The sequence below is a fragment of the Oryzias latipes genome, chromosome 20 (genome assembly GCF_002234675.1).
Source record: "Oryzias latipes chromosome 20, ASM223467v1".
Taxonomy (NCBI): Eukaryota; Metazoa; Chordata; class Actinopteri; order Beloniformes; family Adrianichthyidae; genus Oryzias; species Oryzias latipes.
This window is the reverse complement of record NC_019878.2, coordinates 8,206,136-8,231,955: the sequence shown is the minus strand read 5'-3', so window position 1 is coordinate 8,231,955 and position 25,820 is coordinate 8,206,136. Positions and strand designations below refer to the sequence as shown.

Here is a 25,820-nt window from a genome sequence, read left to right as displayed (position 1 = left end):
CTGTGAGTGTGTTACTCTGTGATCATCCCTCATTCCCACTCCCCTCTCACCGCACAAATATGCTGTATCAATGTCTGGTCCAGTACTTGACACTGACCATTCTAATTCCACCCAATCACAACAGATGCAATGTTTCCCGTCTGCTTCAATAAAAGGCGGCCATGTGGTGTCTCTCAAAAGTCTCTGATGTTCCACATCTCTTATTTTTACCTTTTTTTCCATCCTTTTCTTCTTAATTTTGCACTCTTTTCTCTCGTCTATATCTTAATGATTGCCAGTGCTCCAAAGCAGATTGGTCCTGATTAAAAATGTGCACCACTCTCAATAATCACAGCATCGTAATTACAGGCTCAGTGCGCTGTTTTCATGTGTTGTTTATGTTCACCCCAAATTATGTTAGCTCAATGTTTACCGCTGTCTTGCAAAGATTGGCTGGTGAAAGCGGAGGAGAACTCAATGGCAGAGACATCAAAGATAAAAAAAGACAGGCAGGAAAAGTCTGTGTGCGGCCAGTGGCAGCATTTTGAGTTCTTCTGTTCTCAGCTGTGAGTGCTTCCAGTGTGTGTGTGTGTGTGTGTGTGTGTGTGTGTGTGTGTGTGTGTGTGTGTGTGTGTGTGTGTGTGTGGCATGGAACAACAGAAAGAAAGGCACTCAAAAACGGACAAAAAGTGTGTACCAGTAGTTGCTTTTTTGTCGTATTTGTTCCATTGCTGTATTTGTCTTGCTCTTCCTGTTTTCTACTTTTTTACATCCCTTCTTTTAATACAATTTTTTAACAATTAAAGAAATTAATTATAAATAAAAATAAATTCCACCCTGAAAAAAGAAAAAGATTAAACTGCAAATTCCTTGTTTTTAATACTTAGAAGAAGAAAAAAAACTAAAAAGATGCCACTTGCGGGCGAAGGCTTGGGACACCCTGGACAGGTCGGCAGTTTGTCACAGGGCCACAAATCACTCACCCATGCGCACTTACATTCACACCCATTTAGAGTAACCATTAAACCTATGCAGCATGTTTTTGGATGGTGGGAGGAAGCCAGAGTCCCCGGATAAACCCACGCATGCACAGGGAGAACATGCATCTCCACACAGAAAGGTCCCCCCTTGGTGTTCTCTTTCAGATTCCTCAGCTGGGACTTGAATCAGCCCAACAATAACAACAAACAATTTTAGAAAGGAGTGACAGACTTATGAAAAAAAGCCGAAATGAATGAAGTCATAAAATAATGAGAAAAAAGTTCCAATTGTATGTAAATGAAGTTGTGCAATAATAAGAGAAAAAGTCCAAATGTGATGCGAATGCTCAAACATTTATGAAGAAAAACGTCAAAATTTTACGACGTAAAACGTAAAATTATGAGGGGTAAAAAAAAACATTTCATAAGCTTAAAATCATAAATCTATAAAACCTGTATATCAATGGTGATAATGCAAAGTTACATTTGCTTAACTTTGTTAATTGAAATTTATATTTTTGTTTTTGAGAATATTTCCCAGTAATGGGAGAACAGGCTGAGGGCACAGAAGTGTTTCACGCCAATATAACACCCCAAATGAGACCCTTCAAAAGCCCATAACACTAGGATCTGGAAATGTGCTGGAGCATGCATTAAAAAAAAACTATTTCCAAAGCCCCTTTGCCTAAAACATCTAAAACTTAGATTTTTAAAAACAAAATCTGAGCCAGCAAGACAGTAAATTGCCAATAAATCATGGAGGACCTGTGTTTTTCCTTTTTCTTTTTTGTTTGTTTTACTACTTTGCTACTGAACACTCACTGAACTGCACTGTTGCCTTTGGGCTTTTTAACAGTGGGATTTCACGCACCGCCAGAGGGAAAAGCTAAGAAGTCTGCTGGTCTCTGGCACCTCAGTGAAAGTCCAAAAATATTAGCTCACTGAACGTTATGGCAGGGTAATAAAGGGAGAGAGAAAAAATCTAACGTTAAAAAAAAAAATCAGGAAAATTACGGGTAAACAGTGGCTGACACTCCACCTGTCGAGAGGATCCTGGAGTAAAGTGGTGTGATTTACCATGTGCAGAAGTTTTCCACCAGTAATTTGACACAGACCATTCTAATTCCACCCAATCACTATAAATGCAATGTTACAGTCTTTGTCTGTGAAATTGTTTCATAGGAAAAGTTCTGTCCGGAAAAATGTTTCGTCCGTGCGTGAAGCGTCATGCACACAAACAAGAACATTGATCTACAGTGACAATCCCAAGTTACCAGTACAATAAATCAACCAATCAGCAGCCTTTCACTGTCACCCAATCAGAAGGCCAGCCAATAAGATGCATGATATCTATGCCAGGAAAAATGAGTTTCCTAATCTAAGTGGTGACAAGATGAAAAGGTTGAAGATGCCTGTAACATGGTAATTTATGTGTAACTAAATAAAAGAAGTGTTGATTATTATTAGTTTCAGAAAAATTCTAACGATATCTTCCTTTTCCTCCGTTTTCTTTTTCTGTTTTACAGACGAGCATTTGTTATCAATAAGTACAACATTTTTTACCAGACACACAAATCTCTTAACACAAGCACAAATCTTTTCTACGGGCGGACAATACTTTTGCAACAAATCTAACTTCATTAAAAACATTTCTGTTGTTGCTGTTTCTGAAAGAGGAGATCCCTTTTGAGCAATGAGGGAATGTTACATGAAGTAACGGGATTTATAACACCGTGGGAGGGAAAGATGAATCCTCATCGTTCCAATTATGGGGGCAAACATTTATATTTCTCTGTCATGAGAAAAAAGCTTTGAAAAAAGATCAGTTTTCTACAGTAGGAACATCAAAAATCTAATAAAACATTGTTGGAAGTTGCTGTCAAACAATCACTTCAAGTAGAAAAAAGCTTTAATAATAATAGCAAAAATTGAAAAAAAGAAAAGAAAAAATGTTTTGCTAGTGATATAGGATTACTTAAACCAGAGAGAGGAGGCCAACAGACAGAAGCAATTGTGAACTCATTGGATAAAGAAAAAGAAATGAGCCCATTTCCTTTAAAGAGTCTGATTGAAAACAGAAACCGAGCTGCAAGCTCGACAATCTGCTCATCGCTGACCTGTGCAGCCGAGTCAGGAAGGGAACAGTTTATGCAGCCTCTTTCAGGCCTGAGTCAGGACTTACTGCAATTAAAATATGAGTCATAAATCGGCAGTGGATGAAAAATCGCAGGCTTTAACTTCAGCAACGCCAAGAGACGCAGCTTTGTCATTTTATGATTCCAAATGTGCAGATGTGTGACTGGCTGGATCAAAAACTGAAGAGGATGTGACAAAGCCTTCAGGTTAGACCTGCAGTTTTTGTTCTGACGTCGCCTTCAGGGTAAATGTTTTTTTTAACGTAAATATCTGTTAATGGATTCTATGTCTGTTAGAGTCTGCAAATGAATTCAGAGATGTCTTGGTGCTCTACTGCCTCATGCCATGCCAACGACTTTTCTTTTGCCCTTTCCAGCCATTCCTTCTTGTGTTTCCTTTCAAAACCCTGAACTGTCAATTCCACTCCATCAGCCAAAGACATCACACATGGTGTAAAATTAATTCCTTCTTTGTTTGCCCTCACCACACTTTCGTAGCTCCAAAGTACAGAATAATTAGCTCCTGTGCTATTAAAAACGACAAGTGTGGACTGACGGATACCAAACCCGAATGCAGTTTTTTGTGTGTGTTTCTGAACAATTTTTTCCTTGTTTTCCCCAGCTGATGACACGCTGGTGAGGCTGCGGTTGGCCCAGATAACCCAGCAATGAGGATTGTCTTGTGTCTTCTTGCTCGATGAGGAAATAATAACAGTGTTTGAGACCGTTTAAAGCCTGCCAGGTTGTCCTTGTGTTTACGAGCGCTGGTAAACAGAGAGCAATCAGTGCCCTAGAAAATCAGCCTAAATGAAAAGAGCATGTTGACGACGAGGAGCTGCAAGATCTGTGTCGTGATGAGGTAGGAATGCTGTGGGTTTGGTTTGGTTTTCACTGTACTGTGGACAAATAAAGAGGACAAATCCGCCATTGGAAGCAAACGGGGGTCCAGGTGCTGAATTCATGACGGCATGGGATAAATGCTCTATTAAGAAACGCAGGATTGTGCATTTATCCCATGGTGTTCACACTGGACAAGCAGGAAGGGACTTCTTGTTTTTTCCACTGTTTACTGGCACAAATCTGCAGCCGACACTTGGAAGAGGCTTGGTGTGAAATGTCAAAGTGGTACAAATCTCTTGAATCTTTCTCCAGGCATTTTCTTTCACAGCTCTGTTGCGATATTTGAAGAACTTGGTGTCAGTATACCAGTCGGGAAAAGAACGCAATTATTAAATTCTCCTCCATGACCCATTTTCAAATGGTTGGCACTTCCGTGAATTAAAAAGGAACACCATCCATATTTCACGATCAAAGCCGAGTCCCTGATTGGTCAAAGTTCAACTGGCTCGAGTTTCAATCCGTGTTCAATGTTTTTTATTCGTAGAGTCCAAAAACGGCTGCAGAAACTTGCGTCGCGATGCATGAACGTGAGTTTTGTACACCGCGCATATAGACGCGTTTCCGTAGACTTTTCATTGAAAGTGGTCGCTTGAACGCACTTTCCTGAGGGCGGTGTGAACGTAGCTGAACATTTCTGTCGTCTGCGGCGTGCTAAATCACACAGAATACTAAAAAAAAGAAAAGAAAAAAAACACTGCAAGTAAACATTATTCAGGTTTTAAGTGTTTACATGTGCACAAAAATAGTCCTTTTTTGGGATGCAGAGGCTAAATGATATGTTTCCAAGGCCCTCACTGCATTATTATGTTGTGATTCTTCACAGCGGTAGCAGCTCTCACACTCACAGGGAATTTCTGGGTGTGGAGAGTATTCACTGAGTCACACCTCTGCTGCTTAATTAAGCCTCGCTCCGCTCCGCTCCGTTCCGTGGGAAGGCAGCTCATTGTTCAAGGCGCGAGCTGTAAAAGGAAAACACTCTGGGGTTTCCAACAGCTGACGACCAACATGGTGTGTGTGATCTCCACAGAAAGCACTGGCGTGACAGCAATTGGAAAACGGTCACAACGACACAGCCTATTATTCTCAGTTCTATGTTGGGGATTGGCGTGTAAAGAGCGCGTCCGTGTTTGTCTCCCAACTCGTCTCCGCAGGACCAACAGCAGGAATGAAAACAGTCTGAGTCCGCCTCAACCTCAGAGCCGCCAATACACCACATAACCTTGAAGCTTTTTTTTTTCTTTCTTCCACTTTTCCATTCACCAATTCCCTCTTCCCAGTCCTTCGTAGCATTTCCATGCATGATTCAGTTTTTTTTTTTACAAAACAACAACTTTATGAGCAATAAACCCACTGTTTGACTCAGCTAAAATTTTATGGCTCATACAAGTTTTCTTTAGCGACCATGTTCATTTCCAACCAAACCATGCTAAAATTAAGGCTATATAGTTTTACTTATTTCAGGAGATGGAAATCAACAAAGCTGTGGATTTTAAATTAAGGGAAAAAAGCCAAACCCTTTGACCATACATGAAAAAGTCATTCCTTCCTTTTGCTAAGACGAAACGGTGTATCATTAGCTGCATTTGTCAGAAAACATATTTCAGTCTCAGTTGTGATATCCAGACTTGACCACAGTAAGACCCATCAAGAAATCACTTAGTTAAAGCTGTCAGATGAAGTAAAACACACCAGCAGATCTTCAAGAGCACCATTTCCTGCTGTGATTTGAAAAGATCACAAAGGTCCAGATTATCTTTAAAAATTTGGAACCAATATTCCCTGATCTGAGGTAAAGCCATCATGGACGGTGCCCTTCATTTTCATCCTCCTGTGCATGAAACCATGGGTGCACTGGGGAGCTCCTTCAGAAAAACCTGGCTGCAGGAAGGAGTGTTTTTGACCTCATCTCATAGTCACTTGACAAATATTATTGTTAGTTCTTATTTTCACTAGTCTATTGTCAGTGTTTTTATTATCTAGCAGCTGTTTTTAATAGACCTATGGTAATGAGGTCATTTCCCCTTTGTGTGATCAACAACGTTTTTTATTGTATTCATAAAGGGGACAATTATTATTATATCATTGATATTATAACTTATCTTTTCTTCATTTTGTTAAGTTTAATCTTCATAAAACAGCAGGACGCAACAGCCAAATCAGACTGAGATGCTGGTTAATGAACTTTAAATGCAACTCTGCAAAAAAGAGTTTAACTACATTAATCCACAGTCACAAAGTCGCTATTCTTTAGAAACCCTTTAAAGTCTTACTTTGCATCTTTAAAATTAATGTAACAATAAAATCAATTTTTTAGCATTGTTTTACATTTGGTTTACGGTAAAAATACATAGAAATTCATTATTTTGCAGTAGGTTTGACTGACAGTCATAACTTTTTCAAGAAGCAAAACGGACATTGTAATCACTATAATGCCAATAATCTACTCCAGTCTAAAGCTGTTTGGATAAAAAATAAATAAAATATTAATTTGTTTTCTTCTTAATTTGGTTATTTTTTTAGACTTTTCTCTACTTTTTTTTTTTGTTATTTGTCCTTTTCGAATTGTTCTTATCTTCTTGTCTTTGTGAGCTTTCTCTGTCTTCCATGCTGCCGTTCTTTTCCCAGATGCTCACTGTAGATAAAACTCTTCATCTCTTCTCTCCTCTACACCGATCTCCAAAGCTGATCCTGAACTCAGCGAATCTTGGCAAGAGCTGCCGTCTTGGAACGGCATCCTAAACCCCCTCTTCTCTCCCTGCCTTTTCGTTCACCTTTCCAATGAAACAGTGGAAAGATGAAATCGTAGCCAGTCTGTCCACATCTCTGGATTCCTGGGATGAGAAGTTTACATCCATCATTCCCTGGGAGTGGCTCATTGTCATCAAGTGGCTGCAGGTCGAGGACTGTCTTTCCTGTAGATTTCCTATGATTTTCTACTGATCATCAATCAGGATGCAGACATCAAAGTCTTAAATCTAACACAAACATCACAGTGCCTCCACAATAAATCCCCACAGTTGAGCTTTATTTTGGAAGGAAAACAAGACAGATGTTCATAGTAAAGGAATTCCTGTAGGGTATATACCAAAAGTATATCTTCTTGGATGAAAATTTAAATAGAACATGTTCTCTTGATTTCTATATCTCTTGAAATCCAAAAACTCTCATGTGTTTCCACATTAACAGGACTTTTCTTCCTTCCATCTTTAGCGGCTGCTTAAGCGCCGCTAAAGTCTCCATGATTCAATAACTGTCTGGCACCTCCTGTGACCTAATCTGAGCAGTCTCAGCAGCCGCCATCAGACAATGTTGATCGCCTCTGAAGAACCCAACGGCAGCAACGCCGTTAGAAATAAAATGGAACAAAGTGAGACGTGGCTAGCCTCCTTTGCTCTCTGTTATATATTAGATTGGTTCATATGGATGAAATAGCTGACATACCAGACGCCGATAGGTTATTTTAGCCATTCTGAACATATGTGCTTTATTTTTGGGTTCTCTAGACGCTCATGTTCCCCTTCACCATGATTTGTGCTGCAATAACTTTGGTGGTCCCTTAAATGAGGTTCAGGGCTTTGGTTTATGATCAGATGCATGCAAAACTAATAACATCTACAGAGGTCTTAGTGAGCCTTTGGGTTAGTGCTCGGAAAAAAAAAAAACATTGGAGCGCTATCATGCTAAATAAAGATGGAGAACATGTCAGACGTAGTACCTGCTAAAAGCCAGCAGGTTGTCATCGTAATGAGGTTATCATGCCAGTTAGGCTTGATTTAAAGCAACGATCGATGGAAAAACATGGAAGATGGACTTTGAAGTCTTTAGCTTTGGCTTTGAGTTCGATCGACCGCTACAATACAGGCTGAGCACTCCCTGATGGGTTGTCATGAATGTCCTGGATGACATAAGGAGCTCAAGGTTGAAAAACATCTCTACTAGTAGAGATAAACTGACAGATGGTTCTAAGTTACAATACGTCACCTCTGGATTCGCGTGACACATAATGTGATCCATAAAGTGTATGTAGTACTCTGACAGGATCCAATAACGACCAAAACATGTCCTTAAAGACCTTCTCCTATGACAATTGTGTTTTTGGTGTTTTTAACGTGATCTTCTGGCATTTTGCTCATGATGGAGGACAAATATAAAGACATTTTACACCTAAAATTGCATTTCTGGGTACTTCGTTATTTAAATTGTTGTGAATCAGCAGCAGATAAAAAATTGCAGTTTCAAAAAGTCTGTATCTATGACGCAGCTGCTATAGTCTGCAGGCCACAAGCTCTGTGCTCCACTCCATTCCGATGCATCCACCTGCAGACACACAGATCCCTGAATCTCTTTGTTTTTCTCATCTCTGTTGGCATCTGGCTCTAAACTGTTTGGACTGACAACTGCGATATTGCTCGCCATTTTGTTTGCACTGCTAATATTAGGTTGGGGGTGTTAAAATAAGGTAGCAGAGCAAGGATGGTGATTCTGACAAAAGGAATAGAGAGTGTTTCTTTATAAAAGTCTACGGGATGTTGGCTTTTTGGAACCAGCAGCTACTTCCTGTTTGGAATACCAGGTGGGAGGGGTCAATCAGTCCAGTTCTCATATAAAGCAATGGTTTAACTTAGTTAAAGAAAATGTTTTGATTAACAGAAAAACGAAAACAGGCCTCTGAGGCGTTAGCTTGTTAGGATACGTAAGGTCAGCAGTGCAAACTGTTTAGAGAAAACCATAATGGAAAGGGCATGTCAAAACAATGATTAAGAAAATGTACATTTGGAAAATATGCAGTTGGCCATTAAGATGTGTAGTTCTAAACAGCTAGTAGTTTTCTGCATCAATTGATGCACCGGCAAGCTTTCCATGCTCAACATGGCGCTACTGTTTGCAGCTGTGACCAGGGCCGGTTAAAGAGAGTATGTAATATGTCTGAATGAGATCCCTCAGTCTCTGTCCACAGACGCATTCATTTGGCGCACGCTGACCCATCTGATTCTCTATCAGACGAAGAGAAATGTGGCACAAAGCAAGAAGAAAAAGCATTGGGGCAGATTCCTGCTATTTAATATCCCATTAAAGGGTAATTTGGCATGAACTCCCCCACGCCCCCTGGCATGGGGGATGGAATTCTACTGCTTCTACTGTTCAACCAAACTCCCTGTGTTGAACTGCAGTGTGAGAGCGAGCGAGTGTTTGTGCTGGATGCGTGCACGTTGCTTGTTTGAAGCCTGTGAGTTGTAAATGAGGTCCTTTTCTAGCCGACAGAAGTTTAGTTTTCCACTGAGGTGAATCAAATGCACGCTCTCCATCTTCTGCCACGTCGGCCTGCCCTCTGTGGCTGCAGGGGCTCGGGCTGCCCCCACCACAATAAGCTGCACCGGTGATAAACTTTAACCCCATGGGAAAACGCAACATGCAGCACACCATCTTTGCTTTACAGACCCATTTCTTTTTTTCTCTGGAATCGAGTTTTGTTTTATTATTTTTTTTGTTTTAGTAGGAGGTTCTAAGGCAGGGATGTCCAGTTTAGTTTAGCAGTTTAGAAAATTGTATTTACAAAAATTAATTTGTGTTTTGTACAATTAGTGAAGCCCGTTGAGACAACTGTGTTGTAATATCTTTTTTTTTTTCTATTTTTAAAGCGGTCAGTGATCTTTTAATTTTATTCTGCCGTTTTTAACCAAAAAAAAATTAAAACTATCGTTTTCTAGGACAAAGTTTCTGCAGAGCGGCAGTTGTTCATTTGAAATTCACCTCTGAGTTGTTGGCACAGAGTAAGCCTGCTCCCGCTTCCCATCATCCCTTTGATTCCACACTGTCCCGCTAGCTTACAGCCCGTCACAACCCCAACCTATTGCATCAAAATTTCTGAGCAATCTTGGAGTAATCCAGTCGTACCGTTTTGAGCCAGATTCCATCTCAGATGAGAAAAACCAAGATCCAGTTGTCTACAAGAGGATGCATCAGAATGGAGCAGAGCAGGGAGCTGCTGGCGTATTTTCTAAATCATAAATTTGCCCTTTAATATGGCATGTTTTCGTCTGCTCCTGATTCACAACGATTTGAACAAAGAAATCCTCAGAAATGCAATATTGAGTTAAATTTCCATTCCCAAAACGCCATTTTCACTGGAGTGACTCTGCGAATAATCATAATAGGATCATCATGAAAGATGAGGTTTTTAGGAATAAAGTTCACCTCTTGAAAAATGTCAATGCAACAAAAAAAAGGAAGGGGGTTATAAAAGCACAGATTTATGTGAAGCCCGCTACTCAGGGACAGATTTTCCCCCATTATGAAAACATAGTAAAACTATTGGTTAAAGAAGGAATGTCTTTGCTCAAGAAATATCTGGAATGTGTGGCCCACAGATGAAAAAAAAAAAAAAAAAGGAGAGGAAATGATGCAAACCCGAGCTTGAAAAAGGATTTCTCTCGTCAGGTCTGAATCGGCACGGAATTAAGATTTCATTTTGTTCCCTTTGTGTCAATTGCTCGTTGGGATGATGGGATCAGAACTGCCCGGCAGGTGCTTGGTCCCTCGAGCCGTCGCCGCCTCGGAAAACTTTCCATGTGCGTACTGCAGCGCTTTCCTCGCATGTAACAGAGTAACGCTTCTGTAAACGAGCCAGAGCTGGGGGAGTCCAAGGGGGAGAGATCGATGCCAAGAAATTATATTAACCAGGGAGATAAAATAGTTATTCTCTATTAAAAACAGCAGGTCGACCAGGTGAATGAATCCCTTTTCTGGATTTCTCTTATTAAAATCTCTTGGAGTGAAGGTTATAAGTCTCTCTTGGTCTATTCATCTATTTCTTTCCTCTCCATCTGGGAGTCTCAGCAGGTGCTCCACTGTCAAACCCCCTGATTTTCAGAAAGGTCACAGAGTTTTTTTTTGTTTTTTTTTTGATCAGAAGAGCTGTCCCAGTCGTTGATGCATTTCATACAAACCCAGCACAGACCCTCTCCTACACTCACATAATAAAAAACACATTTCTCTACAAGTAAAACCGGCTCTTCCCTCCGTCGCTGCACAACCCACACCTTCAGATCCGGCCCCTGCGGTTTCTGTCCATGCTCAGCAGCAAGTGAAAACATTACTATTGGACGTGAGGTCCGCCTGAACAAAAGCCCAGTGTTCTTCCCGGCCAGGCGGACAGAGCCGACCTGGATTGTTCACGGCTTGGACGAGCGCAAACGCCGCACACGCCTTTGTAGCCTGCAGAGTTTTCCCGTTTGCAAAGATTTCCAGATAAATTCACAGTTGGGAGAGAAATCGTTGTAAAACACTTCAAACTGGCCTGAGTCAAAAAGGACGCAGTGATCAGTAAAGTAAGATGGGAGCTTAGGAAGCAGCAACCTGCCTGGCATTAGATGAAAACTAGTGCTGTCATGCAATTAATTGTTTTGAGCGATTCATTAATTATGAGATTATTAAGATTATTCATCATTAAGCTAACCTAAAAATTGCTGTGAAAAAGGATAATTTGGGGATTTTTAATTTAAATTCATGAAATTGTCTTTGCTGCTATCTTGAGCCGTGGTTGCATCCACAACTGGGTGCTTTGATATAATATACTAAACTGGAGCCTCTTCAGTGGTAGGCTAACTACTTTGTACAAAGAAAGCACATCATCTCCCTTTCATCTATGGCTCCATTGGGCGGTGTTCGGAATGCGAATTTTCCACCCTTAATACCGACTACTCGCGTGTGCTTCTCCATTTTCAGTTTTATGAATAATTCTTCTCACCTTGCTCTCACTGGAAGTTGACATCAGTTAACGCCTTAAGCTATGTACACATCGGGCATTTGTAGCATGTTTAGCCCATGGTGTTCACACTGGAACAGCAGGGAGGGGCTTCTTCTTCTTTTTCTACTGTTTACTAGCTCATGTCTACCACCTACAGTTGGAAGAGGTTTGGTGTGAAATGTCGAAGCCGAAACAAACTCACAAATTAGGCATTCAAATTGAAAAGATGCTAGCATCCTTGCAATGGTGGATATGGATTACCATCATGTCCGTAGAGTGGTCTTGGTTTTTCTTTATTTGAAAAACAAAGGCAGATGTCGTCGTGTCTGGATTCACCAGGTAAACTAGATACACTCCGAGTTTGGTGAGTTTCCAAGTCCCTGATTGGTCAAGGTTCGACCTGGTTTAATGGTCGTTCAATGGCCACACATTTTGTACTTAGAGCCTAAAAAAGGGTCGTAAAAAGAACGTGAGAGTTTTGAATGGAGAAGCTCGAAAGGCACATTTATGTAGATTTGGACCTTTCATTGGAAGACGCCACTTGAACACTAAAAATAGATTTCATTTTAAAACAAATCACATGCAGAAAAATTAACGTTATAGAACAAAAATAAGATTAATTCGATTAAAAAAAAAACATGAAGTTGTCTAATTATTTAATCGCGATCAGTGATATTTTGACACCCCAAGTAAAAACAATGAGCTTAGAAATGAACTGAAATGTAATTTTTTTACTTTAAATTCCTTACTTTAGCTGCTACTCTTTATGCAGAAACTCTGCGCAGCTGCTATGAGTTGAGAAATCAAGACAATATGTTGCAATTTAAGGCAACTTTTTTTTAGGATTTTCATATCAAGGAGGCTGTGAATTTGTACTCAGAAGGTTTTAGAGAAGAAGCTTGTTGCACACACAGACGGTGGCCCTGCTCTCAGCAGGGCCTCAGCAGGATCAAAAGCATGCCAAACGGTAGCCTGAAAGTGGATCGGCCTTGTTGTGTCTGGCCTTTCCCGATCCCGGTCAGGGTAGCTGGATGGTGGGAATTCCATCTCTGCTTGGCTGGTGTGGGTGATGGACAGCTCGCATGCGAGAGTAAGTTAGTTCTTGGTGTTGATGAGCCACTGCACCTTTGCTCAAATCTAATAAAACACTTCAAGGCCTTCTTATGACCTCTCTGTTTCAGAAGTGACGAGAACAGGGTTCAGCAGCGTTGGAGAGGTGGACGTTTGGAAGCAATAGAGCAGCTGAAACTAAATGTGTAATTGAAGTAAAGGAACAAAAGCGGCAGAGGAGGAGGATTTGGAGACTATCAAAGGGAAAAAATGCAAGAAATGTGGCTACTTACCAGCCCGGTAAACAAAGTTCGCCTCAGCCTCAGAGGAAGACGGTGACAGCAGGTCGTCGTCGTACTCGTTGGAGCTGAAGGAGCCGGAGTGGTTCCTCTTGCGGGCATCCATGACGGCGTTGGCCACCATCACGTGCCGCAGGGAGTCGTTCAGGTAGCGGTGCAGCAGGCTGCTCTTGTATTTGGGCGGAGACACGTAGTCCTCTGCTAGCGAGGCGGCTTCCGAACGCAGACCCGCGCCCATGCCCATGGCCATGCCCACCATGGAGGAGCCCTCCTTCTTGATCACGCTCTGGTACATGGGCTTACCCAGCTCCTGCGGGCCGCTTTGGCTCCTCTGCGGGTTGTCCACATCTGTAGTATTATAGGAACAAAGATCAAGTTTTCGTTTCTTCATCTTTTCCGAGTTCCAAGTTCAACCAATAAATAAAGTGTCGTGAATTTTCTTCCCAAGAACTCTTGTTATCTAAAATTGCTGTTAGATTTTATGAGTCTCTCAGACAAACATGTCTGGTCAAAAGTTTCAACCACCAATTAGTTTTTATAGATGTGATCTTGAGCAACAAGATTGGCTGCTTTTTAACTTTTTATACCTGACCTCCTTTAGAGGATAAAACCTGTTCTTTGCCAGGTTTCTGAATACAGATTCATCACCCTAATGGTTGCTTTTTTTAATGCTTTTATCATCTAGAAAATGACAAATTACAGGAAAAAAAACAACAGAATTTAGGAATCTCTGGAAACATTAAGATAAAAGAACAGACGTTTAGAAAGCTGTTGTTGGCTAAATCTAAGAAATAGGTACTGCACATCCCATCAGACGCAGAACAGCATGTTCCAGCACCACTAATCTTTTTCTTCCTTGATGAAGGTCGGGACTTATCCTTGAAGATCCCAAAACTCTAACTTTGTTATTCATCACTAACGCTGGCATTAGGACAGCGTGTGTGTTTGGAGTGGCTGTCCTCCTGAATGACCTACTTTCTTTTAGGATGAAGTTTACAAAAGAAACGTTTTGGAGTGTTTCTAGAGTTTTCACTGCACATGAAGCTCTGTGGGGGTCATGTAGAGCCCCCAGGCTGCAGTACATCCCAGGACCAGTCCATTGGACAATTGGTACAGGACCTAAATGTTTCTTATTTTTTAAATAATCTGATTCTAAAGGAATTTTTATTTAGGAAAAAAAATGGATTTTCTACCACATCCCACTCAGTCAAGTGTCCAAAATCCATCTGCCACTTGCAGCGGCTGCTCCAGCTGCTTCATTGAGACCGCCAGGCTAGCTAAGTTGACAACAAACAAACGTGTTTGAAAAGCTTATTTTTGCAGAAAAGAGCCAGTGAGGAAACAGAAGACGAGCCTTTGACTTCAAAATAAAATAAATCTGCATTTAACAGACAAAAATCAGGAGATTTTAATCTAAATATGGATTTATAGTGACAGTTGTTCCCACAGACCATAGTAATAATGGATAATATTCAACAACCAGCTCTCTAATGTTAAGAGGATGCTGCTAATAAAGTTGCTCAAATGGTGGATTGACATTTATTATTATATTTAAAAAAAAAACAGTTTTAGTGACCTTTATTCTTTTTGTATTTATCTTTCACACCCTGAAACTCAGACTTTTTGCTTCCACAGACTTGTTCCTAGTTCCTACACAAAAACTAGAGTGCAAATAAACTTTAAAGCAGATGCAGATATTTTACAGAAGATAAAGATCAACTTTACCCTCAAAAGTTAAGAGAGACTGGAAGCTAATGAAAAAGAAAATTGGATGCCCACTTCAGCCTTGTTATCTGACATTAAACTGCTTCATGGCCTGAAAAAGGTTGGTACCCAGCTGTAGAGTCTGGACCTTGCAGCTTAAAATCTAGACTTTAATCTAGCAGAGCAACGGCAACAACAAGCCCAGACCAAAATACTAACAATGTCGTGTTTTGCAGTGAATTTCCCTTCCAAATAATCAGTTCTTGTGTCAAAAGAAATCGTTTGATTCTTCCTATAAATACTAGGCCAAACTATCGTTCTGATTCATCCACCTGATGACAGAGTAAAAGTTTTAGGCTTGATACCAAACAGACATGAATCCATAAATTCAACTACAGCTGAAAAGCAGAAAGAAATATGCTTGTGTCCTCAAAGACCCATTCCAATGAAATTGGTGTTTTACATGTTTTTTACATGTTCTTGTGGCATTTTTCTCATGATGGAGGACACATATCAAGAAAATAAAGCTTAAATTGCATTTCTTGTAGTATTTCTTTGCTCAAATTGTTGTAAATCAGGAGCAGAGGAAAAAATGCTGTTGGAAAAAGATCATATTTGTGACAAAAATACACTACAAGCTTCCTGTTCTGCTCCATTCTGATGAATCAATTGTTGAGCTAAACCCTTCGACATCTTTGTTTTGGTCGCCTGAGCTGGAATCTGGCTCAAAACTGTACAGCTGGATGCTCCAATATTACCCGCCATTAGGAATGCTTTTAAAATAGATCAAAAGATGATCGGAGAGGGACTTTAAGGTTAAATCTGTTTTGAGGAAACCCCATTAGCTTCAGCCAGACTGATATTGAAGTAAACCAGCACAGAAGTTACTTATTCCCAGCAAATCTTCAATCTAAAACCAGAGCAGGCAGATTTTCAAACTGGCACTGCCGCCCTACTCCTGGCGGCACCTCAAGAGCAGAAACCCCAGTTGAACGGATGGCAAACGATTTCCTCTCCTTCCAAAAGCCCTTCCTATCCCCCGCAGAAATAAAATCATTTCTACGCAGCTGAAGAGATCGAATTAAAGCACGAGATCCTACCTGATGAAACACACAAGAGGAAGACAAAACACTACCGAATAACCAGATATCCTCTGGCAGTGGGGCAATCAGGGAGAATTCACTCTAGAAATGATCCTCGCCAAGACTGTAATTCTGTAATTTGGGCAAGTCGGACACTTGATTCAGCTGAGGCCAAATTAAAATTATAGCTCCCATATATCAGAAACACATGGCTCAGCTTCCTGTCTGAGGCGGGACTCTCGCAACACACATCTGACCTTTCATTTTAATCCCACGACACTGTCACTCCAAATATATGTCCGCTGTATTTTTAGATAAAGCTTTTCACGCCAAGTCGGCAGCATATTTACGCCACAGAGAAGAGCAGACTGCTTTCCCTTGGATGAAGCTTACACAACAAGCTGGACTGTAACAGAAGTGTAAGAGAAATGTACGCCGGGTCAGTGGGAGCGTAGCTGGCCCCATAAATAGTCTGTGGAACAAAAGCATAGGCTTAAGATCATAATGGAAGGCCTTTCTCTGCATGGGTCAGAAGTGGGAGCAGGCTGCGGACAGCTTCATAACCATAATGTGACAGTAAGAGGAGTTAGGAAGATATACGGAGCCGCCGGTGGTACGGCGGCCTGCGGCAGACACAATGCAAACACTGTGCACGCATTCCTCTGCGAGCCACATGCTCGGCTTCTCCTCCTCACATGCTTAATTAGAGATTACTAACGCCATGGCGCTCTGTCTTCCTGCACTTCATTCTGCACTGGCTGAATGACTACGGTGTTTTTGTTTTTTTTGTAAATTTCCTTCAGAGCTTGTTTTGCATAAAAAAGCCTGAGAATGAGTGCTGCTAGAGGGGGGTGGGGGTTGTCTTGCAGACAATGTACCTTTCTCCAAGGCCGTTTCAAAATGGTCCATGCATAGAGTTCTCCTAAAGCAACTCTGCACTGTTTCACATCAAGTTGGATGTATCACAAACGTTTTCAGCGACTGTGGCCAGATGCTTAACCCCTTAATTGCCTGCTCATTTATCGTCTATGAGAAAATATATTACCATGCTGGTTGAAAAGGTGAACGCATGCCTACCTTTTCCAGTTACTTATTGTGTTTCGTTTTTAAATGTTTCATTCTGATTTCTGGAAATTACTTTTGTTTTCCAAAACGTTCCTTTTCCATATATTTTTTTATTCTCAAAATATAATGTTCTTTTATCCCTTGTGCTATCCTAGGCACTTTAACATTGGGAGTTGGGTCATCTAGACCCCACTAGACAGTGCTCTGAAACTTTTTTCTTCAATGATTTGTGATCTTCACTGGTGTCCCTGGATTACATGAAGTCTTTCCACCTTTATCCACCTTTGTCATGGTAGGGAGAACACATCAATGTGTGAAGGGTGGGGTCATCTAAGATAGCACAAGGGTTAATATTTGTTTTGCTTTTTTAATTGTCATCGTGATTTGTAAATGTGATTGGCACTTCAGGCCCACCGTAGTTTCTTTACCTTTTTCACTTAAAAAAAAAAGTTTTTTTAAGCCACAGTCAGCTGCAGTGTTAGGGTTGTTTGTGGGAACAATATATATATATAAATATATATATATATTTTTTTTTTTGCAGTGACGTGATGCAAATCATGAGAAGGGGGCGGGGCATTCTGTGTGTGGGTGGGGCTGAGGGAAAGACAAACACTATCTCAGCTGGAAAACATCTGTAAATCCCCAGAAAGGGCCTGAAGTGACAGATATACAGTGTTTAAGGGCAGGTTCTTCCCACAGAAAACACTGTTTTTGTAGTTTAGCCAACAGCCTGTGAAATGGCGGAGCGCCTCCTTCCTGTTCAGCTCAGAATGAGGCAGGGTCGTTACTCAGGTGCTTTCGGTTTCTCCAGGTAAGGAATGGGATCCACATCAAGCTGAGAGCTAATGAAAGCAATCTGACATGTCAGAGTCTTTAAACTTTAACTGATTCAAAGGAATAACAAAGGATAACATTTCACTGTCTTCCTCATTTTTGTTTAAGATGATCCGAAAAAATGGATTGTTTGGATTTTTAACATTTCTTGGATGATAAAAACCTCCTGAATCTAAAGTCAGGAAAGTTTTGAGCACTAAACTGTGAATTCCCAAGAATGGAAATAAAGGTAGAATCATTTTTCTTTACATGTATTGTTTCATAAAGCAGTTGTCAGACTCAAACACAGAAATATTTTGTTTGTGAACATGGTTTGCGCCTGGCTTTGACCTGCCAAGACATGAAAGATGGAAATGACCCTTGGCTCTGATGGAGCATATTTACATAAACATATGTGTTTTAAGGCCTTTTCCCTTTAGAAATCAAAATCTCACAGATCAACCTTTCCTGCATGGGTCTATTTACTTGGTCTGCTGCCCTGATTCTGCTCCACAGCTCAGATCTGCGCCCTCGTTCCTGCAGAAATCCACCACAGACATCTCTGTTCAGGAAGACAGTGGGTGGGAGTTGTGACGCTACAAAAACAAACGTTTTTACCTAACTCTACTTGATGCTTCCCCTCATATGATGTCTTCTCATGTCTTTGCTTTAGAATTGTGGAAACAATAAAATTCAAAATAGCTACAACAAAGAATTCACTACATTGTGTAAACGTGTAGGCACAGTTTTTCCTTCGAAACCCTGTTCTGGTTGTCTGAAGTGATCTCTGTGACCTCTGTTACACCCAGGATGGTTTCACAAAGTCTGGGAGTTCAGCATGTTTCTCTGTTATTGTTACTCTGATCATCTTATGATTTATGATTTCTTGTAAAAGCATTCCCAGTTAATGGCGTATATTTATATGGCGCTTTTCTACCTACAAGGACCAAGGCGCTTTACAGTCACAGACCCATTCACACACACAGTCACACACACATTCACACACTGGTGGCGGCTCCGCTGCCAAACACTGGTGCCAACCTACCACCAGAGGCAAGGTGGGGTTCAGTGTCTTGCCCAAGGACACTTCGACTCATGGGCCTGCAAAGCGGGAATCGAACCTGTAATCTTACGATGGGTCGAGCGCCCTAACGCTGCATTTATGTCATTTTTAGCCAAAATCCAAAAACCTGTGTCGTTTTCTAGGATGATGGCACGGAGTAATCTCTCTTTCACTTCTCCATCTGTTTACACTTTCTCCCACTAGCTTACAGCCCCTCACACTTCCAACCCAACATTAGAAGTAAAACAAAAATAACGAGCAATATCAGAGCTATCCAGTCATTTCCTCCAGGTTCCAGCTCAGGGGAGGAAAACAAAGATGTACATGAATATCTTTGTCTGCAAGTGGATGCATCAGAATGGAGCTTGTGCTGTTTTTTCTACATCACAAACTGCATGTATTCATCTGCTCCCAATTCCCAACAATTTGAATAAAGAAATACTCAGAAATGCCATTTTAAGCTTAATTTTCTTGATATCTGTCCACCATCATCAGAAAAATGCCATGAAAACACCACAAACACAATTTAAATAAATATGTTGGTGTTATCTTTGGTTCAAATTTACCCTTTAAAAATTATGCAGAAAAGGTTTCCAGCATTATTACATTTAATTTAATAAACTTTAGACATAAAAGATCTTACAACTAAGGCAGTGAAAGTATTCATCTATTCATTGATTTTTAGTCTTCAACATGTTGTCTGACAACATGGTTTTAAAACTTGTGAAGCCACTCAAGTCCCTATTTAAAAAAAGAGTCTATGGTAAGATTCTTAGTAAATATAAAGTATTGGATTTTAAAATGACCAGCCGTCTCTAAACGTCTGTCTCATTTTTATAGTTTTAAATTGAGTTGTTCACCCGTTGTTAACACATTTTATACAAAAACAGTGTAGAGAGTATTTGCATGTAAAAAATCATAAATCATGTCTCCTCTGTACGTTTGTATACTGTATAAGGCTCTCTCCTTATTTGCCATTGTGTGTTTGCAATGTCTGTAAATTTCTTTCTATATGTCCTCCATCATCAGGAAAATGCCACAAGAACATATTAAAACACCATTTTCCTAGGAGTGGGTCTTTAACATGATGTCTTAGTTAATCAGGGATTAGGATGGAGGCAGAACATCCCATCATGGCCTCCAGCTGCCACGCGCACATCTGGAGGTGCCCCTTTACCTTCCGAGCAGCTGTCGTCGCTGCTGACGCTCAGCCTCTCGGCGTTGCCCTGGACGTATTTGTTGTAGAGCTTGATGCGGAGCGCCCAGCTCAGGTCCGGCTGCCTCACTGTGTTCTTCAGCCGCCTCCTGGCATTGGCGAACCAGTTGGAAACCTGCAGGAAGAGGCAGAGGGAGGGGGTGAGCGCTCTGAATCCAGGCTCTGCTGCCGTGGGTGGGGTCAGATTGCAAGAGCAGCTCTGACTTCCCAGACTCCCCAGCAGGCATCGTCTCGCATTGACGCCATACATTTTGAAGGGCGACGTTTCATTAAAGTAGCGCTCTCTCTCTGACGTGCATGTGTGTTCCTTCTGCTTCACGCAGCCTTTCTCCAAAATGACTTTTTTTTTTCCAACTTGGACTTCAAGATGCAATAAAAGACACTTGAGCTGCCGCTCGACTCTTAGATGTTATACAAGAAAAACTCTTCATGCTCAATAGGTTTCAAGCTGCTTATGAAGGGGCGGAAACCAGGCCTTCGTTTTTTCAGATCCCCCTCTTTTGGAATTTCCAGTTAACTGAGACATCCTTTTGTTTGGGGGCCAGCTCTGCTTAAAAACGGGGGGTGGGATTGGACAGATGTGGAGGACAGGAGAGGCGAGGTGAGACGAGAGATGACAAAAACAAAAAAAAAAGCTTCATCTGCGGTTGCTCTGAGGCGGCAACGGCGGAGAGATGGCAGCGATTCTGGAGGATCCCAACATTTACACGGAAAAATATGCGGCTGTTTTGCTGAAACATCACTTGGTTTGAACACCTCGCTCCAGGTGGGGCTTTCCATGGGAAATGTTGGGCATCACGGCAGGCCCGACAGCCGTCTGTCTGGACCCAACCCCAGTGGAAAAGAAGAAGGATGAAGTCGCAGTTTAAACCAACTTCATACCGCTTTTTTGAGGAATCCAGTCAGGAAAAAAGGACATCATGCAGGTGTGTTTTTCTTTTTTTAACAAATTCACAAAATTGAAAAATAAAATCGTCTTTTAGGATTTCTCTGGAACAAATCAAAAAGCTTCAGATTCCTTTACTTGCTATATTTCTCAATGGTAATCTCTCCGTCTGTCCTCGCCCTCGTTTAATTTCAAGCAACACCTCCCCCTTGACCTTTGACACCGCCGCTGGCACTGGGGTGTCTCCTCCGTGCGCGTGTGTGGCGGCGGCGCAGCATCCAACACAAAGCATTCCTCGGCGCTCTGCCGCGCCCTCACCAAAACAAACAGCTCCGCCGGGCCCCCCGAAATGAGAAGCAGATTAAGCTCAGTGGCCGGCAGCCCGAGAAAGCCGCTGCAGACTCTCTGAGGCCGTATCAGTGACCTCGTCAGCCAGATGATACTGTACACACACCCGGAGCTGCACGTGCCGCTTGCCAAACACACACGCGGCCGACGCTGCCTTCCCTCTGTGCGCCAAAGACTTTCGGCTGGTTGAGTTTCTGCAATTTCTGAATGGCCGGGAGTCCATTGTTTATATAAAAATTACCAAAATAAATGAGGTTTTATACAAATGACAATTTAAAAAGTATAACAATTCAGGAGAACAACATTTTTGTGGCTTTTCTATGATTTTTTTTCTGTATCTGTTATGTAAATAAGAGAAGATCATCTGGAAAGGTCTTACATCTTAAAGATGATCCATAAAAATGAAATCACTTCCTTTCTTTTCCATCAGAACCAGATTCAACAAACCGAACCCGCAGGGAAAGCAGCAAAGTTGCACTTTTCCCTATACTCTCTGTCACCCGAAAGGCAGCACAGAGGAAACTCCAGAAGGGATCGGACTCACCTGCACCAGAGTCATCTGTGAGCCCAGCGCCAGCAGGATTTTTTCCGTCTTGGTGGGGTAGGGGTTATCTCTGTGCTTGTAGAGCCACTGCTTGAGCGGCCGTGCCATGTCCTGCAGGGCCTGGCGTTTGTGCCGCACTTTTCCACCGCTGGGACGGCCTCTATGAAAAGCAGGTGCAAGATGCATTACTGTTTTTATTTTGGATTTTCTTGTTGCAGCTACACAAATGGATGCTGGGTTAAAGAAAAGATGACGTTATAGAAGCTGAATCATGTAAGACAAGGAGAGGAGAGCAGCCAGTTTATTCTTCACAGTGTGTCCTACAAACCACCAACAAAACAAACAAAACCATTCTGCTCACAAACTTCTCACTGCCAGATTCACTTTACATAGTGTGGAGACGTAGAACAACGTTTTTCAGCATGGGAGCTAACAAAAAGCTTAATTTTTACATTTTTTTAAACTTCGTCATTAAATCCCAGAAAGATCTGGAAAATCCACTATATTTGTTCAAATTTAAAGACCCAAATAAGCAATTCTTATACCAGTCAAAGATCCCACGAAACCAAAAACTGTCTTGGTGGAGCATTTCTGACTGAAGGAATCTGCTGGCTGCTCACCTGCAGCTCCAGCTCCAGGTTTTTTGGACCTGTAGATGTCAGTATGGTGCCGTTTTCCTCATCTCCCTTTATCTCACCAAAAAAAAAAAGCTCAACTGAGTGCAGATGTAACATATTTCAGTCTAACCTCAAAGTCTGAGGTTCATGTTCTACAAATATTTTCCCTGTAATCTAGATCTTTCGTGGACATCCAAAAGGACGATTCACAGCGTGCTCTGAACTTCTGATTTTAACTCTCACACACAGAGGTCCACACTTCTGCTTTGAGATTCTTAATTTCTCAGGAAGCTTTCAGTGAGGTTTTAAAGTCAGATAAGTCGTATTGGTCTGTTTCATGTTCACTGAGGGTTCCACTGTGAAGCCGTTCTTTACATGAGGTTCAAAACATCCAAATATAAGCAAAACAAGAAGATCTTCTAGACTTTTTACAGAAACTGATACCAAACACACACTTCTTTAAATACTGGTCTTTATGTGATGGACCAGACCACACAGAAAGCTCAAGGGGTGGATTTATTTATCGAAGACAGATGGAAACTTCTAAAGGTGGCTTCTGAGTAGCTCAGATCAGCTGTGAACATCAGCGCTCACAAGAGGACCAGGATAAAAAGCGCCAAATGTTGGCTTTGTGATCCACTCAGGCACGTGATAATTATTTGAATAAGTAGTAAAGATCCATCAAGAGATATAAAACACAAGTGCTGCTTTAAAAAAAACAGAACTCAAACGGCAATTATTTTGCGCACAAGTGCTTAATTACGCGCAGGTGCAGGAGCTAAAATGAGAAGACTCCAATAAACTTTTTTTTCCTATTGAAAACTATTATGTACAAGAATAAAGATCATAAAGTCAAAAATTAACTAGAAGTTTATTTTGCATCTTTCTTTTTAATGCAAACGCAAAGATTCTGCAAATATCATGGGAATAGAACATTTCACTCTGTGCCAACTTCGTGAAATGACTGAAACGGAGGTATTCCCTCCTCATATATTAAGCTTTAACTCATCCAAACATGCAGTTCAGCAGCACTTATCCACAGCGGCAGGACGCGCACACATACCCGCTCCGCCGGTGCCGGATCCCCTGGCTGTCTCTACTCTGGTTTCCGGACAGCAGGTCTGGATGTTGCCCGTCAATCACTTCCAAGTAGTTTCTGCTGCTCATTTCCACTTCCTTCGCTTTGTCCTCAAACAGCACCTGAGTGCTCAGCTTGTTAAACACGATGGTGTTCATTTTCTCTGACAGTCTGGACGCGTCTCTGCAGTGCGTAAAGACTGAGAACCGTGTCTCTCCTATGAAAACAAGTGCAGGTTTGAAAAAATAAAACGAACATATCTACACTATTTGTTTATAGAACAATAGTGAACAAGGCTCTCTGTGAGTTTATATATAAGTTAGTGTGAACGCAGCAGAGCGAGCTAAATGAAAGTCATGCGCAACCGCGCAGCTTTGATCCGTCACTCATGCTCTGCAAGTAATCTAAATCACAACAACAATGTTTGTGCAGAGTGGCCAAAAGAAATCTAAAATCCGCTTATTTGTTGCGCAGATTATATACAACACATAAATCTGGAAAAATAAATGTTATTTGGTTTATGAGGAAGATTTGGCACTCGTGCGTAAGACTTGGATTTCGTTCGAGTTAAACGCATTTTATTTACATGTATTAATGAATGGGAGAAAACAAGTTAAACTCCTGAAATATTTCTCTTCCTCTTCTAGTAGAGATTCCTACTTTAGGAAGAGTTTCTGAAGCAAAACAAACAAACGTGACCGCTGCAGTGTGAACTGTTTGCAGGTTTCTCATCACGCAAATGGATGCGCAGCAGCCAAGTGAAACGTTTCTGCACAGAAATAAACTGAATCTGGTTTATATCGAGTCTAAGATTTAAAATTATTGAAAAATTAATAATAATAATAATAATAAAATGTCCATTCAAAAGCATCAGCGGGCTTCCGTTTTTCACTCCCAAACAGCGCGCGCCGCGTTTGTCTGGGTTACCTGGTCCGCGTCCCTCCTGCGTCTCTGCTGAGCTGTAATCCCGTTTCCAGCCGCCCATGCCCCGCTCACATGTTCCCCTCCTGAGTTCCTGAGCTCTGACCGCACGGACCGCCGTCTCCTCCTCCTCTTTAAGAGGCAGCCCGGGACCCTGAATATCTGCCTGCGCTCATGTTTCCTCGCATGCGACTGGAGCCTGCGAACATACAGCTGATGGTTTGCGCCGGTTCTGGGGCGGAGAGGAGGCTGAACGCTGCAGAGCGCCGCCACTCCGATCTATGAAAGAAACCGGTTCAGGTCCTGAGGAATCAGTTCAAGACTCTCACTAATGCAGGTTGTGGGGGAGAAGCTCTCATTGGTCCATTTAGCTCCAATGGAAAACCCATCTCGTGGTCTATTTGATGAAGATAAATGGGCATCGTTCTACTCTTTCTTATTCAGTTCTATTCATGTGTTTGTAAAAAACCTTTTGGTGGAAAAAATGCCCATCTGATTTGCCATTATGTCCTCCCACCAGCAGGTGACGCTGTCATCTATTGTCTTTGTTGCAACTTGCAATCTGCAAAGTTTTGGATGGGAGTCGTGTGTTTTACTCCTCCAAGGAGTTCAAGTGTTTATTATCAACATTTATGTCAGCATCAGGCTGTTGCATCCTCAAAACAAACAAACCTGGAGATCATTGGGTGGGGCAGATGCCCTCAATACTCCACCAAACTCCTGAATACAACGGTTTCAGTTGATAATTGTCCAAATCGACAAATCAACCGGTAGCCACAGTTCTAAGCTTTAATTAGTGTGAAAGTGAATATTTACACCAAAGGTAATTGATTAAAAAAAAAAACTTTCTTAGTATATTTAAAATAATCTCTGGAAGTTATTTGGACTCTGGTTGTTTTGGTGTAAAATGTTTCATTTTGCTATGTTTTTCAGAAAGTTCAAGTAGCTATGTCTTTAGCAGCAACTACATGTTATAAAGCAGTTTGAGGTTGTATTAAATGCTGACATCTTGTTTCAGCTTGGTAAAATCATTGACTTAATGCCACCTTAGGGATTCCATGAATCAAGCCTAAAGGGCGTCATGAAAACGTCCCACTTCAAGAAAATTCTGAAAGTGGGTTGGATAAAGAAAAAACACTCTTTAACTCTTTAACACTGGTGATTTCGCCAGCGACACCTTAATACACGCTCTCTGAAAGCCGTAGATTTTCAACCGTTTACGCAATCAGCACGAATCAGCTGATTCTGACGTGATTAAAACCCGCTTTGCACCGAAATACAATTTGCAACGTAAAGTGTTGCATAATGAATGAAAAAAATAAAAATAACGTTCATTCTGTAAAACGGTTAAAGGTTAAAGTAGTGGAAAGAATGTTAAAGGCTTAACGATGTA

At 41.3% G+C, this 25,820-nt stretch overlaps 1 protein-coding gene across 1 annotated transcript in view; it reads right to left on the bottom strand.

Annotated features, from left to right (window-relative positions):
- Nucleotides 1-25,483, bottom strand: part of mkx (mohawk homeobox) — a 30,818-nt gene extending 5,335 nt beyond the window's left edge. Inside the window, exons 1-5 of the mRNA XM_011488742.3 lie at nt 24,434-25,483; nt 23,492-23,723; nt 21,812-21,971; nt 19,995-20,148; nt 13,085-13,438 (exon numbers count right to left, since the gene is read on the bottom strand). Coding sequence (XP_011487044.2) covers nt 13,085-13,438; nt 19,995-20,148; nt 21,812-21,971; nt 23,492-23,723; nt 24,434-24,491 — 958 coding nt within the window. The 5' untranslated portion in view covers nt 24,492-25,483. The remainder of the gene's footprint in view (nt 1-13,084; nt 13,439-19,994; nt 20,149-21,811; nt 21,972-23,491; nt 23,724-24,433) is intronic.
- Nucleotides 25,484-25,820: the final 337 nt, after the last annotated feature.